This window comes from Oncorhynchus nerka, linkage group LG13 (assembly GCF_034236695.1).
Source record: "Oncorhynchus nerka isolate Pitt River linkage group LG13, Oner_Uvic_2.0, whole genome shotgun sequence".
Taxonomy (NCBI): Eukaryota; Metazoa; Chordata; class Actinopteri; order Salmoniformes; family Salmonidae; genus Oncorhynchus; species Oncorhynchus nerka.
Window position 1 is genome coordinate 74,751,113 of NC_088408.1, and position 25,332 is coordinate 74,776,444.

The 25,332-nt window shown below is 42.7% G+C and overlaps 2 protein-coding genes across 6 annotated transcripts in view; both read right to left on the reverse strand.

Moving 5' to 3' along the window:
• si:ch211-108c6.2 (uncharacterized protein LOC559375 homolog) overlaps nt 1-14,039 on the reverse strand; it is a 39,936-nt gene extending 25,897 nt beyond the window's left edge. Inside the window, exon 1 of the mRNA XM_065027002.1 lies at nt 13,986-14,039. Within this exon, the coding sequence (XP_064883074.1) occupies nt 13,986-14,039 (54 nt within the window). The remainder of the gene's footprint in view (nt 1-13,985) is intronic.
• The window catches only part of ssh1a (slingshot protein phosphatase 1a), a 55,787-nt gene continuing 40,446 nt past the window's right edge, over nt 9,992-25,332 (reverse strand). For 4 of the 5 annotated variants that reach the window (XM_029678234.2, XM_065026678.1, XM_029678236.2 and 1 more), the window contains 12 exons: nt 21,686-21,750; nt 20,591-20,712; nt 20,352-20,420; nt 19,987-20,052; nt 19,394-19,588; nt 17,990-18,083; nt 17,596-17,724; nt 17,169-17,215; nt 16,856-17,002; nt 16,223-16,423; nt 15,352-16,048; nt 9,992-15,199 (listed from right to left, as the gene is read on the reverse strand). In XM_029678234.2, the coding sequence (XP_029534094.1) occupies nt 14,048-15,199; nt 15,352-16,048; nt 16,223-16,423; nt 16,856-17,002; nt 17,169-17,215; nt 17,596-17,724; nt 17,990-18,083; nt 19,394-19,588; nt 19,987-20,052; nt 20,352-20,420; nt 20,591-20,712; nt 21,686-21,750 (2,984 nt within the window). In that variant the 3' untranslated portion in view covers nt 9,992-14,047. The remainder of the gene's footprint in view (nt 15,200-15,351; nt 16,049-16,222; nt 16,424-16,855; nt 17,003-17,168; nt 17,216-17,595; nt 17,725-17,989; nt 18,084-19,393; nt 19,589-19,986; nt 20,053-20,351; nt 20,421-20,590; nt 20,713-21,685; nt 21,751-25,332) is intronic. The other variant, XM_029678235.2, reaches the window with a different exon arrangement.

The following is a 25,332-nucleotide window of genomic DNA, read 5'->3' on the forward strand; positions in this document are numbered from 1 at the left end:
TCTCGTCGCCAAACCCACTGGCTCCAGGTCATCTACAAGACCCTGCTAGGTAAAGTCCCCTTATCTCAGCTCGCTGGTCACCATAGCAGCACCCACCTGTAGCACGCGCTCCAGCAGGTTTATCTCTCTGGTCACCCCCAAAACCAATTCCTTCTTTGGCTGCCTCTTCTTCCAGTTCTCTGCTGCCAATAACTGGAACGAACTACAAAAATCTCTGAAACTGGAAACACTTACCTCCCTCACTAGCTTTAAGCACCAGCTGTCAAAGCAGCTCACAGATTACTGCACCTGTACATAGCCCATCTATAATTTAGCCCAAACAACTACCTCTCCCCCTACTGTATTTATTTATGTATTTATTTATTTTGCTCCTTTGCACCCCATTATTTCTATCTCTACTTTGCACATTCTTCCACTGCAAATCTACCATTCCAGTGTTTTACTTGCTATATTGTATTTACTTCGCCACCATGGCCTTTTTTTTGCCTTTACCTCCCTTATCTCACCTCACTTGCTCACATTGTATATAGACTTGTTTCTACTGTATTATTGACTGTACGTTGGTTTTACTCCATGTGTAATTCTGTGTTGTTGCATGTGTCGAACTGCTTTGCTTTATCTTGGCCAGGTCGCAATTGTAAATGAGAACTTGTTCTCAACTTGCCTACCTGGTTAAATAAAAGTGAAATATATATATATATATATTTTTTTTTTTTTTTTATTTTAAAGGCCAGGAACACAGGCTTTGGCCCAAACTAGCAAGCTTTTAAGCAACTGAGGAATCATAGTATAAGACAAATCAGAAAGGATAACTGATTATTACAGTGCCTTCAGAAAGTATTCACACCCCTTGACCTTTCCAAAAAATGTGTTACATCCGGAATTTAAAATGGATTAAACTTAGATTTTGTGTCACTAGCCTACACACAATACCTCATAATGTCAAAGTGGAATTACGATTTTATATTATTTAAAAAATATATATTAATAATAAATGTAAAGCTGAAATGAGTCAATACAGTAAGTATTCAACCTCTTTATGGCAAGCCTAAATAAATTCAGGAGTAAGAATATGCTTAACAAGTCATATAACAAGTTTCATGGACTCAATCTGTGTGCAATAATAGTGTTTAACATGATTTTTGAATGACAACCTCATCTCTGTACCCCACATATTCCCCATGAATTTCAAACATACTGTAGATTGAACCACAGAGACCAGGGAGGTTTTACATTGCCTCACAAAGAAGGGCAACTATTGGTAAATGGGTAAATAATACAAAAAAGCAGGCATTGAAAATCCATTTGAGCACAGTGAAATTATTCATTAAACTTTGGATGGTGTATGAATACACCCAGTCACTACAAAGATACAGGCGTCCTTCCTAACTCAGTTGCAGGAGAGGAAGGAAACCGCTCAGGAATTTCACCATGAGGCCAATTACAGAGTTTAATGGCTGCGATAGGAGAAAACTGAGGATGGATCAACAACATTGTGGTTACTCCACAATACTAACCTAAATGACAGAATAAAAATATTCAAAAACATGCATCCTGTTTGCAATAAGGCATTTAAGTAAAAAATGAAAAAATGTGACTTTATGACTTTATGTGAGGAATACAAAGCGTTATGTTTGGTGCAAATCCAACACAACATCACCGAGTACCATTATTCATATTTTCAAGCATTTTGGTGGCTGCATCATGTTATGGGTTTGCTTGTCATCGGCAAGTTTTTGGGAATAAAATAAATGGAATAGAGCTTAGCACAGGCAAAATTTGAGAAGGAAACCTTGTTTAGGTCTGCTTTCCAACAGAAACTGGGAGACAAATGTACCTTTCAGCAGGATAATAACGTAAAACACAAGACCAAATATACACTGGAGTTGCTTACCAAGACGACATTGAAAGTTCCTGAGTGGCCTAGTTACAGTTTGACTTAACTCGGCTCAAACATCTATGGCAAGACTTGAAAATGGCTGTCAAGCAATCAACAACTAACTTAATCATTTTTTAAAGAATAATGTGCAAAAAGATTGTACAATCTAGGTGTGCAAAGCTCTTAGAGACTCACCCAGAAAGACTCACAGCTGCAAAGCTCTCAGAGACTTACCCAGAATGACTCACAGCTGCAATTGCCGGCAAATGTAATTGCCGCTAAATGTACTGGACTCAGTAAATGAGATATTTCTGTATTTAATTTTCAATACATCTGCAGAAATGTCTAAAAATATGTCCTCACTTCGTCATTATTAGGTATTGTGTGTAGATGACTGAGATTTTTTTTATTGAATCCATTTTGAATTCAGGTTGTAACTCAACTAAATGTTCTGGAAAACTGTCAAATCCCTGAAGGGCTCTACTTCTTCCTCTTTGCCACAACAAATTAATTCAGACAGGCCTCATTACAGAAAAAATGCCATCATTGATGCATTTAATTAATCACCATTTTATTTCAACATGCCTTCTCTTTAAAATAACTTCCAAGCCTATTCACAATGATATTGGTCTGGATGATCATAGGGGAAACTTGCTGAATGATCAGAAAAATTATAGTCCAAGCTTTTCTTTAGGCTATTTACAGAAAAATAAGTCTTCGATGCTTTGCTTGCAATAGACAACAAGAAATCCACAGGCGCTGACCAATTTGATCCCAGTCTGCTTAACTGTGCAGCGCCCATCATTGTTGGCTCAATAATCCACATTTTTTAATTAACATTATCAGGAAATATTCCAAAATCAGTTCTTGTGCTGCCACTTCATAAGGGTGGGAGAGTATAGATCTTAATAATTATTGCCCCATTTCAAGCCTTCCTTGTTTTGTGAAGATTCTTGAATCATTGGTAAATGTACAGCTTTGCTCTTTTTTATCTGGGAAATGTATTTGAAATGTAAACCAATCAGGGTTTAGGCCTGGGCATATCACTATTACAGCAACCACTTTAGTTGTTAATGATCTTGTCAATGCTTCAGAAACTAAAAGTAAATGTGCTGCATTGTTTGTGGACATGTCAAAATCTTTTGATACGGTTGATTATGCTATTTTTTTGAATAAGTTGTCCTCGGTAGGCCTGAGCTCTGATACCTGTTTATGGTTTCATAATTCTTAGTGACAGAACTCAGGCCATCATGATTGATTGAATTAAGTCCAAATTTCTTGAAGTACATTAAAGTATTCCGCAGGAGTCGATACCAGGACCTGTTCTTTTCACTACTTATACACTGCTCAAAAAAATAAAGGGAACACTTAAACAACACAATGTAACTCCAAGTCAATCACACTTCTGTAAAATCAAACTGTCCACTTAGGAAGCAACACTGATTGACAATAAATTTCACATGCTGTTGTGCAAATGGAATAGACAACAGGTGGAAATTATAGGCAATTAGCAAGACACCCCCAATAAAGGAGTGGTTATGCAGGTGGTGACCACAGACCACTTCTCAGTTCCTATGCTTCCTGGCTGATGTTTTGGTCACTTTTGAATGCTGGCGGTGCTTTCACTCTAGTGGTAGCATGAGACGGAGTCTACAACCCGCACAAGTGGCTCAGGTAGTGCAGCTCATCCAGGATGGCACATCAATGCGAGCTGTGGCAAGAAGGTTTGCTGTGTCTGTCAGCGTAGTGTCCAGAGCATGGAGACGCTACCAGGAGACAGGCCAGTACATCAGGAGACGTGGAGGAGGCTGTAGGAGGGCAACAACCCAGCAGCAGGACCGCTACCTCCGCCTTTGTGCAAGGAGGAGCACTGCCAGAGCCCTGCAAAATTACTTCCAGCAGGCCACAAATGTGCATGTGTCTGCTCAAACAGTCAGAAACAGACTCCATGAGGGTGGTATGAGGGCCCCGCCGTCCACAGGTGGGGGTTGTGCTTACAGCCCAACACCGTGCAGGACGTTTGGCATTTGCCAGAGAACACCAGGATTGGCAAATTCGCCACTGGCGCCCTGTGCTCTTCACAGATGAAAGCAGGTTCACACTGAGCACATGTGACAGACGTGACAGAGTCTGGAGACGCCGTGGAGAACGTTCTGCTGCCTGCAACCTCCTCTAGCATGACCGGTTTGGCGGTGGGTCAGTCATGGTGTGGGGTGGCATTTCTTTGGGGACCACACAGCCCTCCATGTGCTCGCCAGAGGTAGCCTGACTGCCATTAGGTACCGAGATGAGATCCTCAGACCCCTTGTGAGACCATATGCTGGTGTGGTTGGCCCTGGGTTCCTCCTAATGCAAGACAATGCTAGACCTCATGTGGCTGGAGTGTGTCAGCAGTTCCTGCAAGAGGAAGGCATTGATGCTATGGACTGGCCCGCCAGTTCCCCAGACCTGAATCCAATTGAGCACATCTGGGACATCATGTCTCGCACCATCCACCAACGCCACGTTGCACCACAGACTGTCCAGGAGTTGGCGGATGCTTTAGTCCAGGTCTGGGAGGAGATCCCTCAGGAGACCATCCCCCAACTCATCAGGAGCATGCCCAGGCATTATAGCGAGATCATACAGGCACATGGAGGCCACACACACTACTGAGCCTCATTTTGATTTGTTTTAAGGACATTACATCAAAGTTGGATCAGCCTGTAGTGTGGTTTTCCACTTTAATTTTGAGTGTGACTCCAAATCCAGACCTCCATGGGTTGATTGATTTGATTTCCATTGATAATGTTTGTGTGATTTTGTTGTCAGCACATTCAACTATGTAAAGAAAAAAGAATTTAATAAGAATATTTCATTCAGATCTAGGATATGTTATTTTAGTGTTCCCTTTATTTTTTTGAACGGTGTATAAATGCTACCGGTCAATCTGTTAAAACCTCTACAGGAATAGGTGTCCCGACCTCAATTTTTTTTCTCATCGGATGGTTCTGTAATCGAATGAATCACAGCATACAAACACCTTGGTATTTGGATTGACAATGATTTATCATTTAAAAAACACAACTGAGTTTCTAAAGAAACTATTATTTAAAGTGGGCTTTTTTTTACAGAAACAGATCTCATCTCTCTTTAGTCAGCAGGAAGCAGATTGTGCAGTTAACCTTTCTACCTGTTTTTGATTATGGTGAAACTATTTATCAAAATGCAGCTACCTCTACTCTTAAACTCTTGGATGTTGTTTTTCATTGCGCCCTTCGTTTTATCACAGGAGACAATTTTGTTACTCATCACTGTATTCTTTACCAAAAGGTTGGTTAGACCTCTTTGAAGTCACATACAGTTGAAGTCGGAAGTTTACATACACCTTAGCCAAATACATTTAAACTCAGTTTTCCACAATTACTGATATTTAATCATAGTAAAAATTCCCTGTCTTAGGTCAGTTTGGATCACCACTTTATTTTAAGAATGTGACATGAAATAAATAATTCTCTACTATTATACTGACAGCTTTTATTTCTTTCATCACATTCCCAGTGGGTCAGAAGTTTACATACACTCAATTAGTATTTGGTAGCATTGCCTTTAAAATGTATAATTTGGGTCAAACATTTCGGGTAGCCCACACTAAGTTGGGTGAATTTTGGCCCATTCCTCCTGACAGATCTGGTGTAACTGAGTCGAGTTTGTAGGCCTCTTTGCTCGCACACGCTTTTTCAGTTCTGTCCACACATTTTCTATAGGATTGAGGTCAAGGCTTTGTGATAGCCACTCCAATACCTTGACTTTGTTGTCCTTAGGCCATTTTGCCACAAGTTTGGAAGTATGCTTGGGGTTATTGTCCATTTGGAAGACCCATTTGCATCCAAGCTTTAACTTCCTGACTGATGTCTTAAATGCTGCTTCAATATATCCACATCATTTTCCTTCCACGTGATACCATCTATTGTGAAGTGCACCAGTCCCTCCTGCAGCAAAGAACCCCCACAACATGATGCTGCCACCCCTGTGCTTCACGGTTGGGATGGTATTCTTGGGCTTGCAAACCATGTGCAGTTGCAAACCATAGTCAGGCTTTTTTATGGCGGTTTTGGAGCAGCGGCTTGTTCCTTGCTGAGCAGCCTTTCAGGTTATGTCGATATAGGACTCGTTTTACTGTGGATATAAATACTTTTGTACCTGTTTCCTCCAGCATCTTCACAAGTTCCTTTGCTGTTGTTCTGGGATTGATTTGCACTTTTCACACACCAAAGTACGTTCATCTCTAGGAGACAGAACGCGTCTCCTTCCTGAGCGGTATGACGGTTGCGTGGTCTCATGTTGTTTATACTTGCGTACTATTTTTTGTACAGATGAACGTGGTACCTTCAGGCATTTGGAAATTGCTCCCAAGGATGAACCAGACTTGTGGAGGTCAACAATTTCTTTCTGAAGTCTGATTTCATTTGATTTTCCCATGATGTCAAGCAAAGAGGCACTGAGTTTGAAGGTAGGCCTTGAAATACATCCACAGGTACACCTCTAATTGACTCAAATTATGTTAATTAGCCTATCAGAAGCTTCTGAAGCCATGCCATCATTTTTTGGTATTTTCCAAGCTATTTAAAGGCACAGTCAACTTAGTGCATGTAAACTTCTGACCCACTGGAATTGTGATACAGTGAATTATAAGTGAAATAATCCATCTGTAAACAATTGTTGAAAAAATTACTTGTGTCATGCACAATGTAGATGTCCTAACCGACTTGCCAAAACTAGTTTGTTAACAAGAAATTTGTGGAGTGGTTGAAAAACAAATTCTAATGACTCCAACCTAAGTGTATGTAAACTTCAGTAAGCTCTTTTTGTTTACAAAGCCCTGCTCTACAAACTTCTGACTTACCTAACGATTTGGTGCCTCTAGGGCATTTCAGATTGATGTTAGGGGACCTTTTTACTGAAGAATGTGTCTATTTTAATGTGCATATGAATGTGTAGTTTAATTTGTTTATTGTATTTTGATGTGTATTGTGTTGCTATACAGGGCTCATCTGGAAAAGAGACCTTGGTCTCAGCATTGACTCCCTGTCAAAATAAAGGATAAATACAAATATTGAGAATGATTACTGAAAGATCTCTTAATAACTAAATATATTTGATTTTATTCAAACCCAATGTCAAACTTTATTTAAAGATGACTTCTAATGCAATGTATTTTCCACATCACAATATGTTGAGAAATGGCATTGAAACAACACTGATTCAACCAGTTTATGCCCAGTGGGGAGGGATGCGGCTCCTGACACCATGAGCTGGAGAACTCAACCTCTACCGACTGTATAAGATGAAGACCGTCCTCTTCCTTACCCAACTATGTTTACATACTCCTGCCATGGCCTGCCGCATATGAACACATGCCAGAAAACTGTTTCAAAGAAGAAGGAGAGCGTGAAAGAATGTGAGAGTGTGTTTGTCTGTGTGAGGGTGTCAGAGGGTGAGTTCTGTGTAGACTATGGCTGCAGTAATGGTAAACCAAGGCCTCTGACTAACCAGGAGGGAGGAAAGAGAGCTGAACAATAGCTGAGAAAAATGTCTGTTTTCTCTCTGGTCTCCATAGTAACTTCCAAAACAGGATACTTACTCAGATAATAAAACAAAGGGGAGGTATGGCAGCCAAGAATTCACCAGCAACATAATCTACAGCAAGTAAATAGGGGCCAGCCGACAGCCAGCTAGCGCTGAGTCTAAGGGCTGCCGCTGTGCAGACAGTCAGCAGTTCCCCAAAACACGCCACTGGCAATTGGTGCCTGTTTGCATTTGAAGAGTGTGATATGACACTTTAGAGAGGTTGCGTCATCGCAATATAACGTCGGCCCAACTACATCCCTGATTCTATTAAAAGCCCAAAATGTAAAAATTTTAAAAGGGAGACTGCTAACCTGTTTGCTGACCAAGGAGGACATTTGAAACCGTCTATCACTTTTTACTGCATCCCATCAAAATCACCACAGAACAGTGTCATTCAGAATTTCACACACAGTTTCTTGCAGGGTCTTTCTGACAATGTTATAGCCATTACACACTCAATCCACAGTTCAGTCATGGAGGTCAAATGAAATTAAACTGTTACAGTTATCTGAAAATCTGATCTCATTTATGTTTTAAGGTAGTGTTAATAACCAGAGTGATTAAAAAAACATTACAAATATAAGTGTTCAGAACCTAAAAAGATTTGATAGTCGTTTACCCTGTTATGACGTTGTTAGTCCTACTGCAGTGTTAATTGTGCCACTTTTTAAATTTTGATTTAGTCTAGTCTTAGTCACATTTTGGTCATTTGAATAAGGATTTAGTCCAGTTATTGTCAAAATGACAAAAACAGTGAGCCATTTTAGTCATCTAAATGCCCTTTGATTTTAGTCATATTTTGTATTGCCTCATTAACCTACAGTAAACATAAATCACTGACTTCTACAGTATGTTCAAACATACATAGCCTTGTCCTAACATGTTGTTTCTGCATTCCCAAAAAGCAGAAATATAACAAACATATATAAGAATGATCTGGTCATGTAAATTCCTAATTCCCCCTACATAGATATTGCACATTACATACATAATAACTAGACACACACAAGTACAGAGAGAGAGCGAGAGCTTGAGTAACACAATCACCAGATGGTGCCGCAAAGTAATGGAACAGTAATATGTAACTGGTTAGCTATGGGGAAGCAGGAGTCGCCTGCACAATGTGTACAATCAAGGCAGAGCAGGGCTTGTCTGCCCACACACATCGCTTGCTCCCCAGCAGCTCACCAGCTGATGTTGGCTGTGGCGTATCGTTCCCACTGCCGATCAGAACTGCGATGTGCATGCTAATATTAATTGTGCTTATCACGGAAAAGCTCTCCATCTCTCCAAAAACTCCTATCCATTCCACTTAATAGTCAATTTTTGTCAGCAGATATCCATCCAATTGGAGACAGATTTATGTGAATATTCAAAATTCCGCATAAAGAAAATATGCGCATTTCCCCACCAATGGTATTTTAAAACTGATTAAAAATATACTAATAAATTACATTTCAAATTACAATACAATAACAAAAAAACGAGTAGTGATGTCCCAAAGAAACAAAATAATATTAAAGTAAAAAATAACTACACAATGATATCATTTTACTGATACAAATAGATCCCACCATGTCAAAATAAGGAATTACGTCGGAATTTACATCATCACAGCTGTCATGATTTTGTTGTTGTTTTATATATAGTATGACTTATCTTTCATAAAAACTGTGGATGGAAACGTGGTTAAGAGATACCTTTTGTCGTCTCGTTTTAGTCAACTGAAACGAAAAATTATTTTCGTTAAATTCGTTTTTTTCTTGGTCTATATAGTCAGTTATAGTCTAGTGAATTGCCACTGAAAATAGGTGTTTGACTAATATTTTTGGTGACGAAATTAAACAGTCCTACTGACATAGCCTCGGGAGAAGCATGTTTTAACTTAAAGGCTTTCACATAACAGTGCAGCAATGGCTCCACCCCCCTCTTCGACACCTATGTCATTTTATGAAGAACAGTCCATCATTATTCACACACTCTACCATACAGACCAGCAGGAACCAGAGCCTGCACCAGAAAGTGCTTCATTGATGTCATGCAAACTGGGGCCGCCAGCCAAACGTTACCTAATCTGGCTGTTATAACGCAACTCTCCTGCCAAGGTATACAGATGGGAGCATGAGTCTTGACCCATGCATTTAGCGATATTTAGCAACGTCAATCCCTCCCCTCGATGAAATATTTCATCACACACAGTGGGCCTGTAGCAATCAGTGGACCATTTTATGTGTCACCGCGGATTTATTACCACATCTCCCTTTGTCAATTCATGTTCAATGTCAGGAGAATTTAAATAGATTGTAAAACAGTGATTATGAAACCACATGCCTCCTCTCCCTGCTGAGTAACTGCGTGTCTGTCTGTCTGTCTTAATTAGCAGATAAAAGGCTATGGTATGGTTCTTATTTTTCTCAAAATACCAACAGTAATAGTTTTGAGTTACGATATTGTATTCAAAAGCCACATGTTTTCAGTTTGAGAATAAACAAATATACATACTTCTGTGATATGAAAAAACGTTTATTTTCATAAAAAGTACATTTTAACAAATGTAAAAAAGTGCATAATGCATTCAAACTACAGCAAATGTACAGTACCAAAAATCACTGCATACTTAATGATAACAAAAAACAGTGGAGAAACCTATCGCTGTGATCTTTCTCAAATTGATTTGACTTTATGCCTACAAGAAACCTCAAAATCATTAGTGATATGAACACTCTATCAGTATGACACTATGCGATCCTACGGTCTCTTCTGTTTCTCCCAAAGGTGCAATACATAAGATGTAACAGATTAGACGCAAATAAATGATTAATATACAAAATGAGAATCACGATTATGTCAAACAGCTTCAATAGTGTCTATTTAGTGACAACACCAGTAGATATAATTTTTGTGCTATCCCACATTTCAAAGAGCACTAACAATTTGGAATCAAAATCCCGTCTTGGAAACCCTGATGGACATGTGAATGGGACAAGGAAGAGAATATTGATTAATACTCTTCAAACCAAAGAAGTTTAAAAAAAGGAACACCAGGCTTCAGATTCCTGTTTCACACCTTGGTCTATCATTAGAAAAAAATAAAAATATGAAAAGAAATGCAGGACCACTGTTCTACTAAAAAGGAAGGGAAGTCTCATCAGTGTCCCACTCCCATCATGTATCAACCCTACTATCCAAATCCTCTGCAATACTGGCTGCACCACACACACACACACACACACACGTCACACAGCTCTATGCCTCTGTTCTCACGGCTAAGGCACTAGTGTGTGTCCATAAATCAAACCTAAATGGAAGTGGACTAACAGCTCACACACTCATATAGCACTAATGACCTCCAGTTGCACTGTGTGCAGCATCAGACGCCAAGTGGCAACCTAGATGGGGTTAAGGGGCACCACACTGGACAACAGACCCCACAACACAGGTTGGCATCCATTGTGAAAAGAGTCTAGATTGCCACACACATTTTAAAACTTAGTGCACATTACATGATGCACACACACCATAGGACAGCCCTGCTGTCCAGAGATGTTGGCCTGGCACCTGGGAAGCACGTCCATCGCTCTGTTCTCTACATCTAGTGTGCAGCAAGAAAACAAAACAGCAACTAAATAAACCCTCACCCTGAAATGGAAGCAGCAAGGGTATAAACTGGGGAGAAACATTACAGAGCCATCTCTACAGTACAGAGGTCCTGTATACAGTATGTGCACAATCACATCAGCGTTTGCGTGGCACATCAAATACACTTACACAGTATCATGGTTGACATTTTGACGTACAATGACAGAGGCAATTCAGCTAATTTAACACTTTCTTTGAGGTCAAGATTTTAGTGGTAAGTGGCTGTTTGGGTTATGCCCAATAGAACCAAAACCTTTTCAAAAATAAAAAATAAAAAAACAGGCAACTGACACATGTCAATAAAATAGCATATGTACATACATACATACACAAACACAGCATAAGTGATTAAAACTGGAAGGACACTGCTTGCAGTAAAACAGTGTCCGCACAGGAACTGGAGTCATTGGGAAGAACTAAGTCTCTGCTCTCCATATTAACAGACACGTACATACAGTACTATACAGCAGTATATTCTGTAACGTCATCGACTACTGTACATACATATTTACATACAGTAAATGCGTCATGTGCTCTCATAAGTGGGAGAAATGCATGTGCAATATGAACCTATTAAAAATGTAGTTCAATAGTTCACAGTAACCATTCTCATGCACAAATACTGAACTTATAAAATCATTTCAAAAGCAAATATGACTGCAACATTGTAAAAATAACTGCAAAACTGAAGAAAAAAAAATATGGTAATGTAGCTAGATGTTAAATGAACAATTGATATTATTTTCAATTATACACGAAGACAAGCTGAGTGGAATGAACGACATGGAACGTGAAATAGTGGTACACTTTTCAGGGTAGCAGTACTGAGACAGGGCGAGAAAGAACAAGGATGGAAGTGGATAGACATCATGGATCTCATGGCCTCATGCATAAGGAATGGTGTGACCCTCCAGAGTCCCACAGAGGAAAGAAAGATCAGAGAGAAGCCGTCTCTGGAACCTAAAGAAGACTTTGTACGACTCCCAATGCAACTGCTCACAATTTTGATTCTGCAGCGCAACTCAGTTCAAAGACCAAGTCTCAGATGCAATAAAGGACATGATTACAGACAAGCGTGGGTCAACAAGCAGCTGCAGAGGGAGAGAAGTTGTATTTTATTTATTTTTATTTAACTAGGCAAGTCAGTTAAGAACAAATGTTTATTTTCAATGACGGCCTAGGAACAGTTGGTTAACTGCCTTATTTTTTACCTTGTCAGCTCTGGGATTCGATGAACGCTCTAACCACTAGGCTACCTGCCGCCCCTATGCTCAACTTATAAAACTGACAAAGAGCAGTTTGAATAAGATTAGCATTCAACGTAGCCAGAAGCAAAGCAAAATCGCAAGAAGGTTCCTTTCAGTGGACGCCGATCTCAGAAAGGACCTCTACAAAACACTGGTAAACCCAGGCCTAGACACAGGCTAATGGGAAGGGAGGGCAGTAAAGGAGCTGCAAGATGGCTTTCTCAGCCCCATTGCTATGTCATATGTTTTCCACGGCACTGTTGCTGAATCTCAGGTGAGGTTTGGCTGGTGAGTGTCTAGACATTGGAGGCTCGGCAGATTTAAGATTATAAACCAGACAACTATGGACTACCCTGCATACAACATACCTCTCACCTGACAGGAGCAGGTCTGTAGAACTGCTTGAACAAAATGAAAAGCACCACATCACCATGGCGTCAGAGGTAGAATGGTCCCAGAAGACTCCTGGAATTATATGTAGACGTTCTGCAACAGGTAAAGGTTGGAAGCTTGGAGGATATTATAGCATCAAGGAAGGAATGACTTTTGTTACAGAAGTGAAATCATACTGCAGTACTTGCAGGGAGGGCTATGGTCTTTTTGGTTTTTATTATTTTTGGATCTGAATGGTTTGAAAATGATTTGTGACATCTATTTGGCTCATCCCAAAATGATTCAAATCCCCAAATACAAAGCAGGCTCAGAAGCAGAGGAAATGGATTCTATGCTTGTATAATTTACAATCACATTTCTAATATCACATCGTTAGTAAACAACCGACCACCTGGAACAGATCATCTGTAACACAGAGGTGAAAAGAGGAAGAAAATGTTTCAGCATACCAACTATCCAGGACCATTGTGATGTCACACATTTGACCTATCACATGATAGTCATTGTCCTCCAAACAACATACTGCACATCAAATGAATGGTGCTTTGTGTTATGACATGTTTATGGTCTCTGTAAGTGTCATATTGCTTACTGTAAAAATGTTGACTGAAGCTAAGATAGATAAGCAGTGCTAAATACAGCATGGACAACCACGCCCTCTTCTCACCTTTGTTTTCAGCACATGGTGAGAGAGAGAGAGCAAAATCAATATCATCTGATTATCAACTCTAAGACAGCAACTAAGCCAATCAACACAATTTGTACCATAAACCAATGGTAAAGCAAACAGAACATTGAATGATAAAGTCTATGTAATATCCACTGCTTGTGAAAGTCAGGGTATATATATAGGATGGTGATGATAATGAGGAATATGGTGGTGATGATAATGATGAAGCTGTAATTCTGATCTCTGGACAGCTAGAAAGGCAAAGGACCAGGAATGAAAATAGCTTTTTTGAAGTCCTGATGGAGACCAGGTCTTCTGTACAAGGTTCATCTTCACACACACATTCATTGAGCTCCATGCAAAAACAGTCTAACCAAAATACCATCTGGATTGTGGTATAATATTTGGATTGTTTCTTTTAACTTCAATATGATGTGGACTTATATTTATATTATTTAAATGTTTATTTATATATGTATAATTCTATATATACACACACATTTGTTTTTTTAAAGACTGTCCCTCTCCCATCTCCAAAATCTGTTACCCTCTCCAGCTCAGAGTGGGGGATGGCGGGATGGGTGGAGGAGTGTCCCTCCATCCTTCCTGTCAGCTCCTGGCCCCCCCTGGCAGTGCTCTCTCTGGGCTGGTCTGGTCCCTCTGTGCTCTGGGATGAGTGGAGGTGAAGGTGGAGGTGGAGGTAGAAGAAGAGGTGGAGGTGGTGGGGCACTCCCATTCTCGGCCTGGCTCTGGGGAAAGAGAGCGGAGCAGGAGGGTGCCAGCGTCCGAGGAGCAGATGGAGCACAGGTCTTCAGAAGAGAAATTGAGGCTGCCCAGTTTGGCCAGTGAGTTAGAGCGTTTGAGGCTTGAGGGGATGGTGAGGCCGGCCAGCCGCATGCGAGTCTCGATCTCCTGAGCCCTCTGGCGCACCAGGCCGGGTTTGCCCCTCACACTGCGGATGCTGTCACTGCTAGAGCTACGTGTCAGTGTGGAGCCATGGGGGGAGGAGGTGGGCGTCAGACCCCCAGATCCCACTGCCCCCAGCAGGGTCTCATTAGGCAGAGGAACCAGCAGCGGCTCTAGGCGTACTGGGCATGGTGTGGAGGACTTGGGGAAGTCTCCTGGGAAAGCTGAGAAAATCCCCTCCACAGGACTGGAGTCCTCTCTTGCCCCTGAGCTGGGAGTTTCTGGAAGCTCCAGGGGATGAAGCCCCTCTAGGGACAGACCTGACAGCCTCTCCAGCCTCTCTGCCCTCCGGCGGACCAGCCCTGACCTCTGTAGCTGCACTAGAGTCTCCTGCTGCTGGGCCACGTTGCAGGCCACCACCGGCCTTTCCTTCTCCAGGCTCAGCAGCTCTGGGACAAGGAGAGCCTCAGAGACCCCTAAAAGCTTCCCTTCCTCACCCTCAGATTCACCCTCCAGAATATCAGCCCTGTCCTCAGATGTCAGCGAGTAAGGGGAGTCCTGGGCATCAGGTAGAAGTGTAGAGGGCGGGGTAACACAGTTGTCACAGTCACACAGCAGGCTACAGGGGTGTAGTAGCAGGCTGGGGGAACAGGGTGTGTCGGGTGAGGTGAGTGAGAGAGGGAACGTGGGACTGGGGACCTCCACAGAGACACTTAGCACACTGGGGAGGGGTGTGGGGTTAAGGCAGAGATCGGCGTCCTGGGTCAGTATCTCCACTCCATGGCTGGGCTTGTCGTCTGATCGAGAGAGGCCTGAAGGCTTGACTGTGTGAGCAGGTTTAGAAGGAGCAGTGTCCTAAACAGAGGGGAAACAAGAAGTCAGAAACAAAGAATAACCATTACTCTTTATGAGTTCAGTTATCTATTTACCATGAGCTACTACATATACATATGAATTGTATATTACAGAGACAGAAGACACCATAATGAAAACCGCTCCACACTTACATTGAGGCTGGACAGGGTATTAAAGTGGTTGTTATTGTTGGAGTTCTGGTTCAGGGTTACCAGGTCCAGCCCATTGCTCTCTTTCTCTCCCTCCTTCACCTCTCCTTCACCATCCCCTCGCCCTGCACTCTCCCCTCTTCCTCCTGGCTGTGCTAGTGCCTCCATCTCTGCCTCCTCTTTCTGCGCCTCCTCCTCGTCCTCCTCCTCCACGGTGCTGAACTCCAGACGTAGGCGCAGCTCCTCCAGGGGCTCTGGTCCTCGGCAGCAAGTCTGGGCCGCTGTCCCCTCCCCAGCCTGACCAAAGTGGGTAAGGCCTTCTCGCCCCCCAAAGGCCTCGTCATCCAGCAGAGCATCCCGCTCCACGTCCTCTATCTCTATAAAGACCCGCTCCATGTCCAGGAGGGGCGGAGCACGCACCGGCGTGGAGGGGTCACTGTCCAGGGCCGAGTCAGACAGCCTGCGAAAGTAGTAGTTGTTGTAAGCGGGGTCCACTTCCAGACTGATCATCCTGCAGGGGGAGAGGGGATGTGCCACCCCCTTCTCCCCCAAAGCCTCCTCATAGCAGGGGGACATCACCGGTTCAGGGGTCTGATTACCTGGGTCCTCCCTCCCACAGCACTGGGCCTGCTGGCCCTCAGGGAGGTCGCAGTCTGGGTCGGGACGATCGGGACGCCACAGCTTGTTGTGACGTTGCTTACTGGAAGTGGACAAAGGGGAGGTAAGGAGGAGCTTGGGAGATATACTCAGATAATACACATAACATACAGAAAAATCTATAACCTAGGGCAGTATTTCAGTGCTTTGATCCCTTGCTGGGCTTCCTTAGTCGATCTGGGCTATGGTAATTACAGAGGGCGTAGTGTGACTGTACCTGGCGTCCAGGATGCCTTCGTACTCAGCCAGCTGTCTCATGAAGCCTGCGTTGGGCCGTGTGATGCTTCTTTTCTGCTTGACAAAGTTGTAGGCCTTCTCCAGCGACCAACCATACTCCTTCATGACGTAGGCAATAACGGTGGAGGCCGAGCGGCTGACGCCCATCTTACAGTGGACCAGACACTTGGAGTGGTTCTTCCTGGTAGGGTTAACGCAACATGAATGCAGAGTAGTTAGGAGAATCAGAGTAGAATCCTCTGCTAGTTCTGTCACTCAGACGAAGATAATGACAGCCTTTGGGTTGCTAGTGGTAACCATCTTCAACTCCCTTCTCTAGGACAACTTGGTCACAGACAGTGGCACACTGCCTCGTGTCACTTTAATTACATTCCAGTCAAGTCACTCACAGTTCTCTGGAAGCTACTATTACTGTACCTCAATTGAAAGCAGCAGAAAGATACATTTACTATCATCGTGGTTCTGACTAAGAGCCACCTATCTATGTGTATGAATAAACAGAGGATTACACAGGAGTGTGTAATAGTAAAAAATGGCTTGCTTTATCAGCTGTGTCTCTCGCTATCGCTGTCCTTCGGTCACTCTTACCTGTTTCAAGGCTAACAGGACTTACTTTGCTTTAACAATGAAGTTGTAAGTCTCGTTCCAGTGGGCCAACAGGTCTGTAGTCTCCTCGTCATAGACCCGTATGTTCTGGTAGGAGAATGTTCCTGGGAAGAAGTTATCTATCTCCCTGGTGACGTTGAGGATATAGCCCACCCTGGTAAGGAGACGGTTATTGGATGAAGATAGACAGACAGATACTATCCCCGTAATATCCTGACAACCTTTGAGTTTAATAAAATAAAAGTCCACATGAGCCAATAAATAATACATTTTATGGAATAGAAATGTTTGGAAGCTGGCAAAAGGCTCCATTTATTTACCCAGTGTCCTGAAGCTCCTCCAGATTGGAGGCATTCCATTCAGATCCCTGCAAACAAATGTGGAAAATTTTTAGTTAGACTGAACATATAGTTATGACATGTATAGCGATGGGCTGTCCAAATGTTGCTCTTCCAGGGTACTTCTCTGCTAGCAGCATCAGCCAAATATCATGGCTTCAGTAGGCCAAAACTCATTGAGACAAATAGATCCTATCTCAACCAATGAGAAACTCTAAAATGTACTCGATCAATCAGATTAAGCAGAGTTTGAGTAGCTTGAATGCTAGTCTGCTTGTGCTTCTTGTCACTCGTTGTCATGCCAATGACAACAACAGTGTTTGCAAGAACACAAACAGATATGGGAACATGCCAGAGTTTGAGCATTGCCAAGCAGTTCTGGATGGGAAAATGTTGCCAGGTGACTAACCAAGTAGAGGTGATCAAAGATGAGTGTTGCCTTGTCCATCTGGCCCAGGATCAGCAGCATCTCGTTGTCGATGAACTCCTTGTACTGCATCAGGTTACAGCTCATATGCTGCTCCAGCTCTGTTCGGATCTGACGGGACAGCACAGTCATAAACTCCCAACCACTTTATTTTCTACCGCTTCTCCTTGTAATATTACTGATTATGGTTTCAAGTATATAAATAATGTCAGACCGAAATAGCCTGAAGACTACACTACAAGTCATTAAGACCGTAATAAAAATGTTTGTTTTTAATACTTCATCCAAATGACACCCTATTCAGTGGCCCCTGGTCAAAGTAGTGCACTATAAAGAGATGGCACGCAGTTCATGTTCATGCCTCCCCTCTGTTCACCTGTTTAGAGGTGACATTCTCCAGATCCTGGAACATCATGATGCTTCGGAGTTTGGCTTTGATAAGGCACTCGGTCCTCTCCCTCTCTGTGGGCCTGCATCAGCGGACACAAACACAGAGGTTTCATCAGCACACTACTCTCCTCTCAGTCCAAGGGTCAGTCAGAAGCAGCAGCCCTCCAGGACCAGCACACGTTTCATATACACTATATATACAAAAGTATGTCGACTCCACTTCAAATTAGTGTATTCGGCTATTTCAACCACATCTGTTACTGACAGGTGCATAAAATCGAGCACACAGCCATGCAATCTCCATAGACAAACATTGGCAGTAGAATGGCCTTACTGAAGAGCTCAGTGACTTTCAATGTGGCACCGTCATAGGATGTCACCTTTCCAACATGTCAGTTTGTCAAATTCCTGCTAGAGCTTCCCCGGTCAACTGTAAGTGCTGTTAATGTGAAGTGGAAACGTTTAGGAGCAACAACAGCTCAGCTGCAAAGTGGTAGGCCACGCACGCTCACAGAACAGGACCACAGAGTGCTGAGGTGCGTAAAAATCGTCTGTCCTCAGATGCAAACACTCACTTCCGAGTTCCAAACCGCCTCTGGAAGCAACATCAGCACAATAACTGTTTGTCTAGAGCTTCATGAAATGGGTTTCCATGGCTGAGCAGCCGCACACAAGCCTAAGATCATTTGCAATGCCAAGCATCGGCTGGAGTGGTGTAAAGCTCGCCATCATTGGACTCTGGAGCAGTGGAATTAGTGGATTCGGCTATTCTCTCACGTTTCACTATCTGCAGTCCAACGGACGAATCTTGGTTTGGCGGATGCCAGGAGCCCGCTACCTGCCTCAATACATAGTGCCAACTGTAAAGTTTGGTGTAGGAATAATGGTCTGGGCTGTTTTCTTGGTTTGGGCTTGACCCCTTAGTTCCAGTGAAGGGAAATCTTAACAATTACATTGTATAGTGTCTGTGCTTCCAACTTTATGGCAACAGTTAGCGGAAGGCCCTTTCCTGTTTCAGCATGACAATGCCCCTGTGCACAAAGCGAGGTCCATACAGAAATGCTTTGTCCAGAGCGGTGTGGAAGAACTTGACTGGCCTGCACAGAGCCCTGACCCCATCGAACACCTTTGGGATGAATTGGACCGTCAACTGCGAGCCAAGCCTAATTGCTCAACATCAGTGCTTGACCTCAATAATGCCTGTGGCTGAATGGAAGCAAGTCCCCGCAGCAATGTTCCAACATCTCGTGGAAAGCCTTCCCAGAAGAGTGGAGGCTGTTATAACAGCAAAGGGGGATCAACTCCATATTAATGCTAATGATTTTGGAATGAGATGTTCGCTGAGCAGGTATAGTTATGTCATATTCATTGGCAATTTCTGTTGACTCACTTGTCAACAAACATGGTGGGGGAGTCAGGCCTCAAGGTCTCAAGGTCTCTCATGGCATTCCACTCATTGATGCAGCTCTGCTCAGAGGAGATGCAGCTCTCATAAAAGCCCATCCAGGTGAGGGCCATGCCCCCGGGGAAGTAGTTGTACCTGCGGGACACCTCACACACCTTGTGGAGGATCTGCAAAGCCGACCTGAGACAAGGGTTAGAAAGAGACACGGGTCAATAGTGGGTCAATTCATCTTTAAATCAACCATCTTTGTTAATCTGGGAGAAAAGAGGTGCAGTATTTTTGACCTATACGTTTTTAATGTGTATTGAGCTGATTCACATGAATGAATGGAATGCATTTTAAACTGAGTATCTGTAAAGCACTTTGTGACAACTGCGGATTTAAAAAGAGCTTAAAAAAAAACATTTGATTGATTTATTGTTGCATGCACCTACATCTCTACCCCACTAGACAGCAAAGTGAGTCAGTATGGAAATGCCTCAACAGTATGTTCTGAAGTCAGCAGCCAATTCATTGATGTGGTATTGCTTCAATAACAACAATGTATTAGGCAGTCATTCCTACGGTTGTCTACTCACCACATGGCCTGTACAGACACAGGTTTGAAGACATGATTCCGGCTCACTGTGTTCACACTGAAACCCCTGAGGGAGACAAGACAGGCGATGACTCTCCCTGATCACACACTGATTAACACCCAGTAACCACTACTTCAACATAACTGGCTCTATCAAAATACAAGTCATTTTAGTACTTTAGGCTGTGTGAAAGGATAAGGTGATACCTGTAATAAGCTCAGTATCATTTTCTGTACAGGTATTCAAGTTATTACAGTTTTAACCAAAACAGAGCTGTTTCTCCCCTGAATGGACAGCAGGGGGCTGGCTGCCTGACTGATGGGACAGATATAGAAGACTTGTATCTCTATGGGGGACTCACTCACCCGTCTCCATCCAGATGGATCTTGGTGTCACTCCACAGAGGCAGCACCATGCCAACGGAGCAGCTTTTACTGGGAACAACACACACAGACACGTTCCCAGCAGATCAACACAACATCTGGTTTTACGTTCCAAAACAACTTTAAATGGAGATGCTGCTTACAACAAGGGTCTAACATCTGCATCAAAGACGACCATAGCAAGTGAGCAGACATGCGAGCGGGCCCAAACCCATACACACCTGTCCTTGTTGCTGAAGTCTATTCCCAGCAGGATGTTCTCCTCTGTGTCCTGTCGTCCGCTGGTGTACACCACCACCATGTAACGCACTCTGTCTGACCAGGCACTCTCCAACCGCACCGCCTGTAGCAGAGGACACGACCGTTTCATCAACTCTTTCACACAAACAACTAGGCTGCTACATGTCCATCCACTTCTACCAACAAGTCAACCTGCTTAATACAAATTGACTCTGAACATTGATGGTAAACACAGCCTGACCCTGGGAAAATGAGCCTAACACCCATACAGTCCAACCATTACACACACACATTCCAGTCCTCTAAAGTAATTTCTCTCAGTCAAAAACTGTTTGTAAATGCATGGGAAGCATGATTCCAATGGAGTGTGAGAACATAATGGTAGGTTTTATTTATTTCACCTTTATTTAACCAGGTAGGCTAGTTGAAAACAAGTTCTCATTTGCAACTGCAACCTGGCCAAGATAAAGCGTAGCAATTCGACACATACAACAACACAGAGTTACACATGGAATAAACAAAACATACAGTCAATAATACAGTAGAGCAAAATAAAACAAAAAGTCTATATACAGTGAGTGCAAATGAGGTAAGTTAGGAAATAAATAGGCCATGGTGGCGAAGTAATTACAATATAGCAATTAAACACTGGAATGGTAGATCGGCAGAAGATGAATGTGCAGGTAGAGATACTGGGGTGCAAAGGAGCAAAATAAATAAATAAATACCAGTATGGTCATGAGGTAGGTAGATAGATGAGCTGTTTACAGATGGACTATGTACAGGTGCAGTGATCTGTAAACTGCTCTGACAGCTGGTGCTTAAAGTTAGTGAGGGAGATGTGAGTCTCCAGCTTCAGCGATTTAGGTTAGGTAACAATCTAACTAACTCTTCATTTCACAGAAAGCATGGAAACACTTGGTAATGCTCTCCTGCGCACGTTCAAACATGTTCTCATGAGCTAATAATTACAGTGAGTAAACGAGAGTCTTAAATACACAATAAAAAGCATTCAGGCAGTTTGCCTATGTCATGGTGCCAGGTGGTTAGTCACTGCACGTGCGTGTGTCTCTTACCAGTTTGATTCGGTCCTCGAAGCGAAGAATGTTGATCATCACCTGCAGGTGCTGAGGTAAGTCTCCTGTTGAGAGAGAATAAAATAAAACATAAATACTAAAAGACAACCATGACAACACCTGGTCAGTCAGTGCCATTATCAGATAGCATGGTTTCATGTGATTAGTCCTATAAAACAAATCTTGACATTTGAAACTGAACACTCATCGTACCACATGACATCTTAAAGGTACTCCATTGTTGAGTGAGTAAGTGCAGGTACAATGGGCTAGTGTCATGCAACAGGCCAAAGACACTTTCCTGCTTGTCATCAACAAATTGATCACCCACAACTCAGTCTCAGCTAACCATAAAACCACACCTAAACACCGCTTCTTCTCTGTCACGTTGGAATGTTTTGAGCCGATCATGCCAGGCTTGACGTAAGTTCCCCTGAGGAAGTGGGGTGAGAGAAAGGTTACGTACCAAATAGCACTGCATTCCATATGTAGTGCACTACATTTAACCAGAGCCTCATGGTCCCTCGTCAAAAGAAGTAGTGCTCAAAATAGGGCTTAGGGAGACATTTGGGACGCAGGAAGCCAAAGAGGGAGCTACTGGATAACGAGGGGTTAAATGACAAGCCTAACCACTGCAGTGATGATGAGTAAAGAGGGGTAGCCAAGTATGTGTCAGTCAAGGTGTTCTGCCGACTGGCAAACAAACTATGTCCTCTCCTCCTGGGCAGCTTTAATTATAGCTGTCAGCGGCACGCTGGCTCTGGGCATGTTCCCCTGCTTCATGGTACGTTCAAACATATATTACAGACACGTTCAGACATACAGTGGGGAGAATAAGTATTTGATAACCTGCAAAATCGGCAGTGTTTCCTACTTACAAAGCATGTAGAGGTCAGTCATTTTTTATCATAGGTACACTTCAACTGTGAGAGACGGAATCTAAAACAAAAATCCAGAAAATCACATTGTATGATTTTTAAGTAATTAATTTGCAATTTATTGCATGACATAAGTATTTGATACATCAGAAAAGCAGAACTTAATATAGGGAACAGAAACCTTTGTTTGCAATTACAGAGATCATACGTTTCCTGTAGTTTTTGACCAGGTTTGCACACACTGCAGCAGGGATTTTGGCCCACTCCTCCATGCAGACCTTCTCCAGATCATTCAGGTTTCGGGGCTGTCGCTGGGCAATACGGACTTTCAGCTCCCTCTAAAGATGTTCTATTGGGTTCAGGTCTGGAGACTGGCTAGGCCACTCCAGGACCTTGAGATTCTTCTTACGGAGCCACTCCTTAGTTGCCCTGGCTGTGTGTTTCGGGTCGTTGTCATGCTGGAAGACCCAGCCATGACCCATCTTCAATGCTCTTACTGAGGGAAGGAGGTTGTTGGTAAAGATCTCGCGATACATGGCCCCATCCATCCTCCCCTCAATACGGTGCAGCCGTCCTGCCCCCTTTGCAGAAAAGCATCCCCAAAGAATGATGTTTCCACCTCCATGCTTCACGGTTGGGATGGCGTTCTTGGGGTTGTACTCATCCTTCTTCTTCCTCCTAACACGGCGAGTGAAGATTTTAATCCATGACGGCAGTGTGTTACTAATGGTTTTCTTTGAGACTGTGGTCCCAGCTGTCTTCAGGTCATTGACCAGGTCCTGCCGTGTAGTTCTGGGCTGATCCCTCACCTTCCTCATGATCATTGATGCCCCACGTGGTGAGATTTTGCATGGAGCCCCAGACCGAGGGTGATTGACCGTCATCTTGAACTTCTTCCATTTTCTAATAATTGCGCCAACAGTTGTTGCCTTCTCACCAAGCTGCATGCCTATTGTCCTGTAGCACATCCCAGCCTTGTGCAGGTCTACAATGTTATCCCTGATGTCCTTACACAGCTCTCTGGTCTTGGCCATTGTGGAGAGGTTGGAGTCTGTTTGATTGAGTGTGTGGAAAGGTGTCTTTTAAACAGGTAACGAGTTCAAACAGGTGCAGTTAATACAGGTAATGAGTGGAGAACAGGAGGGCTTCTTAACCTCTTCCTCCTACCCTCTACTTTTTTGAACATTCTGTTAAAAATCGCGCAACATTTCAGCGCCCTACTACTCATGCCAGGAATATAGTATATGCATTTGCTTAGTCTGTGTGGATAGAAAACACTCAGACGTTTATAAAACTGGTTAAATCACTGCTGTGGCTTTACCAGAACGGCATTTACATCGAAAAGCACAGGAAAAACTGATCACTGAAAATGGGAAAATATATCCATGCGCTACTTGAACCCATTGATAAAGGTGAACCACAATTAATTGACTGAGGTTGCAGTACCTACAGCTTCCACACGGTGTCTAGAGTCTTGTCATTTCCCTTTGAGTTTTTTCTTGGTCAAACACATGCAAGGCACCGTATTCCTTCAGGTCTAGGACCGGATATTTTCGTTGAGTTTCTAGCCGGACATTTTTCCAGACGGACAACTAATGATCTTTACATCGCCTCCTGATGAATTTTATCGCTTATTAGCGTTTACTAATACCTAAAGTTGCATTACAAACGTATTTCGAAGTGTTTTGTGAAAGTTTATCGTCGACTTTTTGAATTTTAAAAAATGACGTTACGTTTTGAAAACGCTGTTTTTTTCGTTTATCACACAGTCTACATATAACGATATCTTGGCTTTATATGGACCGATTTAATCGAAATAAAGACCCAATAGTGTTTATGGGACATCTAGGAGTGCCAACAAAGAAGATGGTGAAAGGTAAGGACTGTTTTCTATTTTATGGTGCGGTTTGTGTAACGCCGAAATGCTAATTATTTTGTTTACGTCCCCTGCGTGGCTTTTGTGTTGTAGTGTATTGGTGCATGCTATCAGATAATAGCTTCTCATGCTTTCGCCGAAAAGCATTTTAAAAATCTGACTTGTTGCCTGGATTCACAACGAGTGTAGCTTTAATTCGATACCCTGCATGTGTATTTTAATGAACGTTTGAGTTTTAACTAATACTATTAGCATTTAGCGTAGTGCATTTGCATTTCCAGAGCTCTAGTTGGGACGCAAGCGTCTCAGGTAGAAGCAAGAGGTTTTAAAGAAAAACTAACAGGTCTGTGAGAGCCGTAATTCTTACTGGTTGGTAGGTGATCAAATACTTATTTCATGCAATACAATGCTAATGAATTACTTAAAAATCATACAATGTGATTTTCTGGATTTTTGTTTTAGATTCCGTCTCTCACAGTTGAAGTGTACCTATGATAAAAATGACATACTTCTACATGCTTTGTAAGTAGGAAAACCTGCAAAATCAGTAGTGTATCAAATACTTGTTCTCCCCACTGTATATTAATTTACATGTATTAGTAGGTGAGTACTTTACTCTGCAACTGTTCTGGATCATAACAGCCAGGGGCTATTGGAGTTTCTCAGCTCAGCCCAATTCAGACGCTCTGTCTCACTGTCAGATCGAGAGAAATCTACTTAGACAAATGATAATCTCTGCATTTGGTTTGTTTAAGGCCAAATTCAATTGACATGCAGGCATATTTCTTTTTGTGCTGGCAGTTCTGCAAGTTTTTCACTAGGCAGTGTTTCCATAAGATATGTCCCGCCACTGTTACAGCTTTGAGAAAATAGTGGCCAGCCAAGATGTTGGC